The 11,913-nt window shown below is 48.2% G+C and overlaps 3 protein-coding genes and 1 pseudogene across 3 annotated transcripts in view; 3 read left to right on the plus strand and 1 right to left on the minus strand.

Moving 5' to 3' along the window:
- Window positions 1-269: 269 nt before the first annotated feature.
- Window positions 270-1,861, plus strand: LOC131883162 (serine/threonine-protein kinase mTOR-like; annotated as a pseudogene).
- A 50-nt stretch (window positions 1,862-1,911) lies between these two features.
- On the plus strand, window positions 1,912-3,191 carry LOC131883341 (lys-63-specific deubiquitinase-like; the record flags this gene model as incomplete). Its single annotated transcript, XM_059230794.1, is given in 3 exon segments — window positions 1,912-2,088; window positions 2,090-2,368; window positions 2,999-3,191. Coding segments are annotated over 3 exon segments (570 nt in total), but the record flags the coding sequence as incomplete, so codon positions are not given.
- Window positions 3,192-6,288: 3,097 nt separating this feature from the next.
- On the plus strand, window positions 6,289-7,603 carry LOC131883152 (uncharacterized). The gene has a single exon (XM_059230528.1). It carries the CDS (start codon window positions 6,450-6,452, stop codon window positions 7,470-7,472), a length of 1,023 nt encoding a protein of 340 aa, XP_059086511.1. The 5' UTR covers window positions 6,289-6,449; the 3' UTR covers window positions 7,473-7,603.
- The window catches only part of LOC131883149 (nuclear pore complex protein Nup50-like), a gene marked incomplete at its 5' end in the record, with an annotated part of 10,042 nt that continues 5,724 nt past the window's right edge, over window positions 7,596-11,913 (minus strand). Inside the window, 3 exon segments of the mRNA XM_059230525.1 lie at window positions 7,596-8,120; window positions 8,187-9,530; window positions 9,770-10,035. Of these exon segments, the coding sequence (XP_059086508.1) occupies window positions 7,655-8,120; window positions 8,187-9,530; window positions 9,770-10,035 (2,076 nt within the window).

Here is an 11,913-nt window from a genome sequence, read left to right on the forward strand (position 1 = left end):
GTCCGCACCGCCAGAACTCATTTCTGTGTGCCATCTTGTGGCATGAGCAATGGCACGAAGGCTTGGAGGAGGCCAGCCGACTCTACTTGGGGAGAAGAACATTCCGGCATGTTGGCCGTACTCGAGCCTCTGCATCAAATGCTTGAAAAAGGTCCCAGACCCTGAAAGAGACCTCGTTCCATCAGGCCTACGGAATGACCTGAACGAGGCCAACGGTGCTGTCAACGCTACAAAGTGTCCGACAAACAATCGGGATCTGAATCAAGCATGGGATCTGTACTACCACGTGTTCCGTCGGATTTCCCGCCAACTCCCCAAACTCACCAGCTCGAGCTCCAGCATGTCTCCCCTCAGCTTCTCAAGTGTCGCAATCTGGAGTTGGCCGTCCCCGGCAATTATGTTCCCAACCGTCCCAGCATCTCGATCGCCGAAGTGGAGCCCGCTCTTCAGGTGATCACGTCCAAACAAAGCCGAGAAAGACGACCATCCGTGGCTCGGATGGCAAGTCCTATATGTTCCTCCTGAAGGGTCACGAGGACCTCCGACAAGATGAACGGGTGATGCAATTCTTCAGCTTGGTCAATTCGCTCTTGTTGAATGATCCGGAAACTTTCCGCCGGAACTTGACCATCCAACGCTTTGCTGTGATCCCATTGTCCACGAACTCGGGTCTAATTGGCTGGGTGCCGAATTCGGACACGCTACACGCTCTAATCAAGGACTATCGAGAGAAGAAGAAGATTCTTTTGAACATCGAGCACCGAATCATGCAACGGATGACGCCCCAATGTGGACCACCTGCCTCTCATGAACAAAGTGGAAGTGTTTGAGCACTCGTTGGAGTCCACGCAAGGCGACGATCTTGGCCAAGATCCTCCTCTTGAAGCCCCAGCTCGGAGGTGTGGTTCGACCGGAGGACCAATTTCACGCGATCTCTGGCCGTCATGTCCATGGTGGGTTACGTGCTCGGCTTGGGCGATCGGCATCCCTCCAATCTCCTGCTGGTCGCATGAGTGGCAAGATCTTGCACATTGACTTTGGCGATTGCTTCGAAGTGGCCATGACCCGCGAAAAGTTTCCGAGAAGATCCCATTCCGTTTGACCCGCATGCTCATCAACGCCATGGAGGTCACCGGCATCGAAGGCACCTATCGCCGCACGTGCGAATCCGTCATGAATGTGCTCCGGAACAACCGCGACAGCCTCATGGCGGTTCTCGAGGCGTTCGTCTACGATCCTCTTCTCAACTGGCGACTCATGGAAACCGGGCCAAGGCCAGACGATCCAAGCCTCCGCAAGCCGGCGAAAATTACTCCGCCGTCACGGCCAGCCACGTGTCCACGGACTTGGGCTCGCTGGATGGTGCGGGTGCGGCTTCCAACGTCGCATTGAAAACATCTCCATCATCGACGGGCTGGATGGGGACGGAAATCAGCCGGAGATCCTGAATAAGAAGGCTCTGGATATCATCCAGAGGGTCCGAGAACAGCTCACGGGTCGAGATTTCTCGCATGACGAAGTCTTGGACATTCACGAGCAAGTGGATCGACTCATCGAGCAAGCCACGAATAACGAGAACCTCTGCCAGAGCTACATCGGTTGGTGTCCATTCTGGTAGAGACGCCACGATAGAAAAACATTGTAGGAGATAAAATGTATCCTTCACTCATATCTGAACATACAATGATGACCTGGACCATATCGAACGTCTACGTACACAAAGCCAAGTTGTTTGTTATTTAAATGAAAAAAAAAAAGCAAAATGTTGTGTCCCAAAATAAACCGAATTTCATATCTAATTATCTAACGTTTTGGGTGACTGTGTTCCCGATTGATGTCCGTCCTGTGCTCATCCCTTTTTTCAGATCCCGTCCCACCGTTTTTTTAACTATCCCTAGATAGATCTGAAATTTTGACAATGATCGAGGCCGTGATCCTGAGTGCCCAGGTTCAGAGGCCATTGTTCGCCATGCCATGGTCACCGAGAAGGAGGAGATCATGGGATTCTTGTTAGGCCAAGTCGACGAAGGCGGCTCGAGACTCGTGATCACGGGTTTGGATGCCACGGTTCGAAGCGACCGAAAATCGGGATCGCGTGGAAGTGTCGCCGGAACAGGCGGTGGCCAGTTCGGAAAAGGCCGAGCAAATCGGATTGAGAGTCCTGGGTTGGTACCACTCGCATCCCCACATCACGGTGTGGCCGTCCCACGTGGATTTGCGAACCCAGTTCAGTATGCAGCAAATGGATCGGGATTTCGTGGGGATCATCTGCTCAGTCTTTTGTCGACTGGATTTGAATGACGCCTCCCAAAGCCATCCGAAAAAGCGTCGGGCACTCAATCCAAAGGGCGAACGTCGAGCTATGCTGGTAATTGTTTAAATGAATTATTATCTTTTGCATATCGCCTCGAGAAGATGGCCAGTTCACGGTGCATGAAGTTTGAACCCACTTCGGCCATTCTGAAGCAGAATTATTTCTTCCACAATCTGCAGGTATCGAGTACGGCCTCAAAAAGCAAGACTTGGGGGCGGTTTTCGATACCTTACCAAAATGTCCCGGACCCGAATATTTAGATATTTTTCCCCATCATTTTTGGACTAAAATTGCGAAAAGTGTAGTTGCAAGCGCGGAAAAGAAAAAAAATGGTAAGATCGTGTCAAGAGTAGAGTAGAGTCTGAACTTTCTCCTCAAGAGTTCGTACATTTTAATTCGTAAATTCACTCACAATCTTGTAAACTGAGGCATCTACGAAACACATACATTAGATTAATCTGCCAATGTTGCGACTTTAGGTTCATAGCTTTTTCAACCGTTCTAAAGTAAAAAAAATTTGCGTACGAGTCTGCACTGTCGTTTCACTTTTCGTTAATGTAAGGGTATAATCAGATATTATTTTGCATCGAAAGCAAAACTTCTTTCTTTGGCGCCCTTCTTCGTTATAAATCCAAACTGACATGTTTTTTTTAACGGTATCCTCAACCCCTTTTGGGGTTTCAGGCCCAGCAAGTCAAGATGACGTGTTTTCAAGCATCACGGGCGGATGATGGGTCTTTGGTGAAGCGGGACATTCAGATCGTAGTTCAGTCTCATCAGCCCACCCCTAACCGATGACATGGCCGTGCAATGTCAGGCCATCTTGTACGCCGAGCTCGTTCAAGAGCGTCAAGATCGACTCGAGAAGTTGAATCGCCATGCGAGTGGCGTGATCACAAGAGAAACGCCCGAGAACTTATCATGAGTCGCGACCAGATTAAATTAGGTAAAGGGCAAATACCGAAAATTTAGGCTCAGTCTGCGGTTTCACTCATGAGATTGGGCACGACTTTGTGTTTTCTAGAATTTGCTTTGGCTCATCATCAGCTTGTGCAAGACTACAGTATTCCCATGGCTCAAGCCTTGATTCAAGACACGGCCAATATCGAGTTGGAGATTCGAACCCTGACTCGGGAGAAAAACCGGCTACGGGCACAACTCCGAGGAGAACAAGTCCGAATGGACACGGCCTGATGTCCTTTTAGTCCCATGGGTGTCGTGGTCCGTCAACTGTTTTATCGAATATTAAATCGTATGCAATAACGCCCTTCATGTACATTTCACTCCGCGCACGAATGCCTCTCACATGTGTAGGTTTCTGGCGTCAAACATGACGCCGGCCGGCCGGTTTCTACTCAGCTGCTCCTAACGACACATGTGGATATGTTTTACCATGTGCCGAGTATCCATAATTTCTCGGTATAGGGAGATGTGCTAGATCATGAACGCCTGGCATATGGACGGGGGCGCTGAGGTCGACAATAAGTCTGATTCCGCACCTCTCAAATTAGTCTTGCCGACAATATCACACTAGATTGGAGTGAGTTTCAACCAGAAAATCATATTTTTGAGTTTGGAAGCATGTTAGGGTCAGTAGATTCTTTTGCGTGATGATTAAACGCTTTATTTTGCAATACATGGTAGAAGTACGATTCTAATTTCAAAAAAATTACAGAAATGTGTCTTAGTCTCAAAGGACATTTGAATATTAAACATGCCTAGAACAAGGAAGATTCAAGCCTGAAATGACGCGCATTGAAATCAATCAGTTTTGCTGCCATGCAACAAGTTAACGAAAAAAAGCAAACAAACATTTGTTACTATAACATTGATCCAATGCTGCAAATTGACTAATGTCAATCAAGAATTTCAAACTCAATTTTGGTCAAGAAATGAAGTCCATTGCTCAAAATTCCATGATTGAACGCACCCACAAAAAATAATGTGACAGTAAAATGCCACCACAATAATTTTGACAGCCTTTTTGCTACTGCTACCACTGTCAGGGCCTCTAAATCTGCTACCACTGTCAGGGCCTCTAAATCTCTCGCGTTTTTTTGTCAGTTTTGCGCTTTTTGCTCGGAAATTGAACTGAAAACTTTGTCATCAGTTCTTGTCACTTATTCTTGATATTGTAGCGACTGGTGAGAACCAGTTCAATAAATTAAGATCGATCACGTGGGGTTTCTGTGAGGGTCAGCTGTCGATGGTTTTCAATGAATAAAAAACTCAGTGTTCTACAAGATCTCATGCTCGGAGTATTGCTCTTCTTCAATATCATACTTCACATCTAGAATTGACTTAAAGATATGTTTTTTGATGTAGAAAGCCATTCAAAGCGAAAAAAAATGTTACATAACACTCTTGGTGATGAATTATTTACTGCACAATTTAATGTTCTTTCCCTCAACCTTAGCATTCCCCACTAACTTGTGGATTGTCATGAAGCAAGCTCAATTAAAGCATGTCAGCATACTTAAATCAGAAACTTGTGAGGATCTAGAGAGATACCTTACCATTGGTATGGGCAACTCTTTATGCAATGTGACAATATTCCACATTTGGTGTACAAACTAAAGTGGGGATGTGGCCAACCTTGGGTCTTCAGGCTAACTCCCTTCAATGTTAAGGTAAAGAACAAAAATTCCACTATTTTAGACTAAAACTGAGTGTCTTTACTTTGCCAAATTAGCACTAAAGAAACTTGTGCAGAGCAATAGCTCTACACAAAATATTAACTTTTTTATTACAATTTCTTTTTGACAAAGAAATTATGAGTATGAAAATTGAAACTGACCCTGATTCTTCAGTAGATGACACAAGAAAAGTTACTCATATGAAATCTTTATTGCAAGATTGATTCTCATCGGGTCAGGTTATTTTTACAATAATCATACACATTTCAGTCTTGTCCTATTTGGAGTTCCAGGTGCGCCATTGGAGGCGTGATGATCCATGAAAAGGGGGGTGACCTAGAATTGAACCTATGAACCTGAACATAGCTCAATCAAACGTTAGGCCAAGAAGGACAAAAGACATGGAGACCTCTGCTTGGACAGTCAGCTGCGCATTTTTATTGTATCTGATTGCAATTATGCCACAATGTCTTTTTTAACAAGATCAATTTAGTATGAGTTGAAGGAACTTGCCTAGCAAGTTTCAGCACAATTGGGATTTATTTCACGAGTAACAGTCAATTGAAATTTAGCACTGTCTGTGTGCTAATGTAACAATGACTGTACTGGGTCTTAAAATGCCCTCAGTTCTACAAATATCGTTGAATCGTGCTGATTTTTTTAAATCTAGGCTTCAGATTGCCATCCCCATAATTGGTTGCAAAATAAGATTGTTGCCTTGACTAGAACTGGAAATGACACTTTCACAAGGAGCCTCCACATCCATGTATTCCGTCATCTTTGGTTAGGCTAACCTAAAACTTATGACATAACTCTGCACTGAATAGATGGGCAAACTCTCTTCATTTTTTGGTTTGTTTTTTTCTAACTGCTATAGGTAATATAATCCCCAGTACTATTAAAATGAAAGGTCTTCTGGTATTTGAATTGACAACCCAAAGAGAGCCATTCATTTTCTGCATGCTGACAATAAGGAAATTTGAAATGCGTCCTGCCAATGACCTAGGAATACTCTTCATCAGTCTCACTTGAAGGCCAATGTTATTTGGATCCTGGAACTCCTTGGAACTCCAAATAGTTCACTCTCGAACCAAAGTACCCCCGTCCAAATTCCAGTGGTTCATGGATAAGCTAAAGGCCAGTCAACACGCTCATTATCCTATTTCTGGGCCGGCACAATCACCAGTCGGGGGGTACACACGGTACACACACACAGACATTGGTCACAAGCACTCGCTCTCCCTCTGGGGTTCTGGGGGTGCCTTACCTTCTCGGCTGGACCAAGAGGCAGGGGAGGCAAGCGTGCCCGTTTCTGAGGCCAGAGAGCATAAATATCATGTCAACATTCGCTCGGCCTCTCAGTCTCCGTCCGCATTGGCACCCTTCACTCGGTCGATTTTCCGTTGTAGATATTCGTTTTCGGGGTCCACGTGTACTCCGAACCAGGCAGTTCACCAGAGAACCCAGAGAAATCCAGTTCTATACCTCTATCATCGAAAATGAGCGGCTCCACCGTGTCTTCGGGCGCCATCTTGGGCATGGGCAACCCCTTGCTGGACATTTCGGCCGTGGTCAAGCCGGAATTGTTGGCCAAGTACGAACTCAAAGCCAACGATGCCATCTTGTACGAGAAGGAGGATCTCTTCCAAGAGCTGCAACAGGATTACCCGGTGGAGAATATTGCGGGCGGGGCCACGCAAAACTCGATGCGGGTGGCCCAATGGATCCTGGGCCAACCCGGCGTGTGCACCTTCTTCGGCTGTGTGGGACAGGATGAGAGCGGGCGCACCCTGGAAAAGTGCGCCCAACAAGCCGGCGTCACCGTCAAATATCAGATCCACGCCCAACACCCCACGGGCAAATGCGCTGTGCTCATCACGGGCCAGGAGCGGTCCCTGGTCACCAAGTTGGACGCCGCCAACCACTTCACGCCCGATCATTTGGAGCCCAATTGGGGCGTGGTCCAAGCCGCCCAGATTTATTACAGTTCCGGCTTTTTCCTGACCGTGAGTCCGGATTCCATGCTCAAGGTGGCAGAGTACGCCGTGGCCGAGGGCAAGACCTTTGCCATGAACCTGTCGGCCCCCTTCTTACCCCAGTTCTTCAGCGAACCCATGCTTAAGGTCATGGCCTTGTCTGGTTTGGTCTTCGGAAACGAGACCGAGGCCGCGGCCTTTGCCGAGAAACAAGGATACGACACCAAGGATGTGGCTGAGATTGCGCGGAAAATCGCCGAAATCCCGTTCAAAGGCTCGGCTACCCGTACCGTAGTCATAACACAAGGCTCCGAGCCCGTGATTGTGGTCGAGAACGGTCAAACCCAGTTGTATCCCGTGGACAAGTTAAGTAGCTCGCAGATCGTAGATACCAATGGGGCAGGCGATGCCTTTGTGGGCGGCTATTTGGCCCAATTGGCCTTGGGCGCTGACACGGCCACTGCCGTGCGTTGCGGCAATTATGCGGCTAAAGAGATTATTCAACGATCCGGTTGCACTTTCCCCGAAACCATGAGCTTCAAGTAGGTGTTGATCTGTTTAGGTTCAACTCGATCGTAAGAGAGAGAAACTCCTAAACAAACCATTTCGCTCTTGACATACCATCCATATGACTCTTCGCATTCTTATATCAAATACACGCCACCGGCATTCTGTAAGACTCTGTTTTATTGGTCCATTTCCCGAACGCGAACATCAAAATAATGCCGTTACTGAATAGCTTCGGCCACCTTGGCGGCCAACTCTTTCGCTAGTTCCGCCGTCTTCACTTTGGCTAACATCGACACGGGCCCGGGTTCGAGCCCTTTGATTTCGGGGTTGGGCACGCACACGAATTGGATGTTATTGGCTCGCTGAGTCACGTTCAGCTGGTCGGTCAGCAAAATATTCAACAGGATGTTGCCCAGATTCGTCTCGGCCCGCACCACCATTTGAGTCTTCTTCCCATCGTCGACATCCTTGAGATGCAGCATGCCCAAACCCTTTTCTTTGAACTCCGAACCGGATTTATAGAACAATTTGCAGCGGATCGAGTACTTGGATCCCTCTTCCTCCACGGTCTTGACCTCCACTTTGGGAGGCTCGTCGGATTCTTCCGTTTCATTGGCGTCCGCATTATTCGAAGCCGCGGTGGTCGCTGTGGCTGCTGCAGATGCCGCAGTGGCAAACGAGAAGCTAAAAAGCGATCATTTCTTTTGATTTCGGCAATCATCATCGTAGTATTTGATCATGAGAACTTACCCAGATGAGGGGGTGGAAGATGGTGTGCTACCGAATGAAAATCCAGAGGTGGTTTTCGGCTCGGTGGTCGAGCTGCCAAAGCTGAATCCGGATCCAGCGCTGGCAGTACTTCCAAAAGAGGGCGTGGATCCCGCCGGTTTGGATCCGAAGGTGAACAACGATTTGGAACTATCGTCGGTTTTGGTGGAACTGGAGGAGCCAAATGAGAAGAGGCCCCCGGAACTGGGCGCGGTGGCAAGGGGTGGTTCAGGCTTCTTGTCGCCCTGCGCTCCCGTTGAGCTTTTCGACCCGCTGAAGGAGAATGTCGAGGCGGATGGGATCGAGCTTATGGAGGAGGTTGAGGCCACACTGGCCACTACACTTGTGGTTCCGAATGAAAACATCATCTTGGGCCCCGTCATAGAGGTCGACGTGGCCGAAGAGGGCCCGGCGAAGGAAAAAGAGGAGTTGGGCGATGGATTATACGCCGGAACTTTGTTCACGGTTTCCGACTCGGCAGACACCTCTGGCTTCTTGCCAAACACGGCGCCCAAAAGGGGTCGGGCGGTTTCGCTCGTTTTCTCAGCGGGTGCGGTTTGAAAAGGTCGGGCCTCAGGTTTTTCCACAGGAGCGGATGAGGCCGCTGATGTAGTAGTGGGACTGTTGTGGGCCTCCTCATTGGGCGATTTCAAGGGCTCGAGCTCCTCAAGATACTTTTCATAATCGGCAAAGATGGGTGTGAGAAGCACAAACGGATTCTCGTCCACGTGCTTCTTGATCCATTCCGAGATTTGTTGGTTCAAGCACTTGAGTTGATGGCAATATTTGTCCGAATAGGCCGTTTTCTTGGAGTCCGAGGCCGATGAGGCATTGTTCATCGTGGACGACGCCATCGAAGAAGACGAACCGAAATTGAACCCTTTCTTGGCCGGACTGGGGCCATCCGAATCAACCGCATTGTTGGCCCCGAATGAAAACCCTTGGGCACTGCCTTTGGGCTCAGCATTGGTGGCGGTTGAGCCAAACTTGAACCCACCCGCCCCGGTCGAGGCTGGGAGAGTCTCATTCGAGGTTGTGGCGGGTGAACCAAATTTGAATCCAGAGGCCAATGGGGTAGATTGACTGGACGAGGTCGCTTGCACCTCACTCGACCCGAATTTAAAACCGGAGCTCGTTGAAGATGAGGTGGTGGTGGTGGTGGCCGAGAGACCCCCGAATTTGAATCCACCGCCTGGCGCCATCGATATGGCTGAAGTGTCAAAACTGGAGGAACCCTTGGAAGGGGCTTTCGGCGTGGCTCCGGATTTGGCCGTGGAGCAACAAACACAGGCATCGTCTTCGGCTTTATTGGGCACCATACAAACACTGAAAGAGAAACGATCGTCAAGGTTAAGCCGGATGGGCCCCACCCAGGGAATACAGTGACAATATTTCCACGTGACAGCTAAGAGAAGGTGGACACTGTGAGCAATGCACCCAATTTAGTCTTGTGAAACGGAGTTGTTTTCAATAAACTTTTAAACTATAGCTGATGGAGGCTATGGAGGCTATGGCACCAATGGCATCCATGGCTGAAGTCAGATCAAGATCCTAGCCTCATTCACCTGCAGGTCCATTTGTTGCCGTCCTGGGGCGTGGCGCCAAACCCACCAAATCCCATCAGACTACCACCCGTGGGGCCGGCACTGCCGTTCGACGGCGGACTGGACACGCTCGAGCTCACGGGTGGACTGGTGGCCGTTTTCAGGAAATCGAATCCCCCGCCACTGGCCCCCGCCGCTGCCGCCGCCGCCGAGGATCCCGCCTTCGCGCTCGAAGCCGCCGCGGCTCCGAAGCCGCCAAAGGCCGAAAACACGCCGGGTTGACCCTCCTGAAACACACCAAACCAGTTTCAACATGATGACCGACAACAGACACTCGCTCCTCCTTCACTTTTCGAAATCTAACCAATCGATATCACACCCAAATTGACCAGGCGAGAGAGATTCTATTTTTACAGTTTTAGATAGGAGAGTCATTTTAGACCATAGCAGTCAAACTAGCCATCAATCGACAGGTTTCCAGAATTCGGACTTCATTTTGAGCATCACGTAGGCTGACGTAGCTAAATGTACTCAAAGTCAATCACCACAGCACACAAAGTCCGACCTGGCTGGAACCACAAAGAGCTCAGTGATATTTTTTTCCTGCAGAACTTTGGGCCCTAACTACTTTTCTGTTAAGCGACCAGAGCAACCAACTTCCTCTTGGCTTGCTCTGTGCGTTCTATGAGCCAATTGCTAATTGTCATTTGCTATGGCTCCAAGATCAAATTGGTCTATTTCCCACTTCGTGGCCGAGCCGAACTCATTCGACTGTTTTTAGCTGCAGCAGAAACCGAGTTTGAGGAGGATGTCATTGAATTCCAGGATTGGCCGGACAGGAAAGCCGGTACGATACTCAATCATTCACTCGCCTTTCCCAATTTGGCCAGCTCATCACGGAATACTATGAGACTGCGGCTGATATGACTGACCATTGCAGACATGATGTTTGAATCCTTGCCCATGTTAACCTGGGATGGGGAGGAGGTGGGTCAATCTCTCACCATTGCTCGATTTGTGGCCAAGAAAGTGGGTTTGGCAGGCCACAACGATTTGGAGCAAGCCCGAGCGGATGCCATTGTTGAGCATACCATGGATCTGTATGAGTAAGGGACCGTTGTACGTTAGACTTCGAATGTTCGTGTAATGATTGGCACAACAATTCTTTTGCCCCTAGAATTCTTTGGGATTCGATATTGCGAGGACGAAACCCGTAAGCAGGCTTACATAAAAGACTTCAAGGAGAAGCATGTGGTGAGCTTTCTCCAGGTAGCCAACAAACTCCTGGAAAGACAAGGGGGCGAGTACTTCACAGGCCACGGGATGAGCTACGGGGATTTGGCCGTCTACTTGGGCTTGCAACTCCTCAACAACAATCAAATGCTCGAATCCGAAGGCATGGGGGGCATTCATAAGGACATCTTGGATAAAATGCAAGAATTTCCCCATCTCTTAAGCCTCATTCCCAGGGTAGAAAACTACGGAAAAGTGGCCGAATATCTCAAGAATCGACCCAAATACCCATATTAAGATGGGCACATTTATTCAATATGATAGAATACAATGGAATTGCTGAATTTGAAACCTTTAGCCGCATAGGGGGGTCTTGCGTTGACTTGTACTCGAATCAATTCAAATTGAGGCGATTGATGAGTTTCGTTTATTTACACTCTTGTTTGGCACTGATTGACATTGATTGTTTCCTTTAGACTATGAAACGCTAGATCAGTTTTAGTCCCAACTGCCAGCATGGATGTAGGGCGCAGAGCGCCCAGATGAATTTGACCGCAGCATTGGTTGTGGTGCAATTCCAAAATGATGCTCCGAGATTCGAAAGACTTCCTATTTACATGTCTTCCTCGATCCAGTCACGAATATTATTTACGTGTAAAGTGGTTCGTTTCAAAGTCATGTTGCCACGAACTTCAGTAGCCGACCAAGAGCGGGCCAAGAAATCAAATTTTAATTAGTGTTTACTACATAAGTTTGAACTGATCTCCTGAGTTCCCTAAGCATAGTTTTGGGCTCAAATTTGGCCGGGTTCATCTATTCAACCATATCTTGTGGTTGTATGAAGTGCTGCTTATTTGGAATAAATTGAACAGTTTAGGAGATGAGAATTTTTGCTTCCGTTCAAAGTCCACATCTCTGAAAGTCCATGGCCG

This window comes from Tigriopus californicus, chromosome 7 (assembly GCF_007210705.1).
Source record: "Tigriopus californicus strain San Diego chromosome 7, Tcal_SD_v2.1, whole genome shotgun sequence".
In the NCBI taxonomy this organism is placed as follows: domain Eukaryota; kingdom Metazoa; phylum Arthropoda; class Copepoda; order Harpacticoida; family Harpacticidae; genus Tigriopus; species Tigriopus californicus.

Bases quoted from the DNA above. Each gene is read 5' to 3' on its own strand.
- LOC131883152 (XM_059230528.1), top strand. From the start codon at position 6,450: ATGAGCGGCTCCACCGTGTCTTCGGGCGCCATCTTGGGCATGGGCAAC.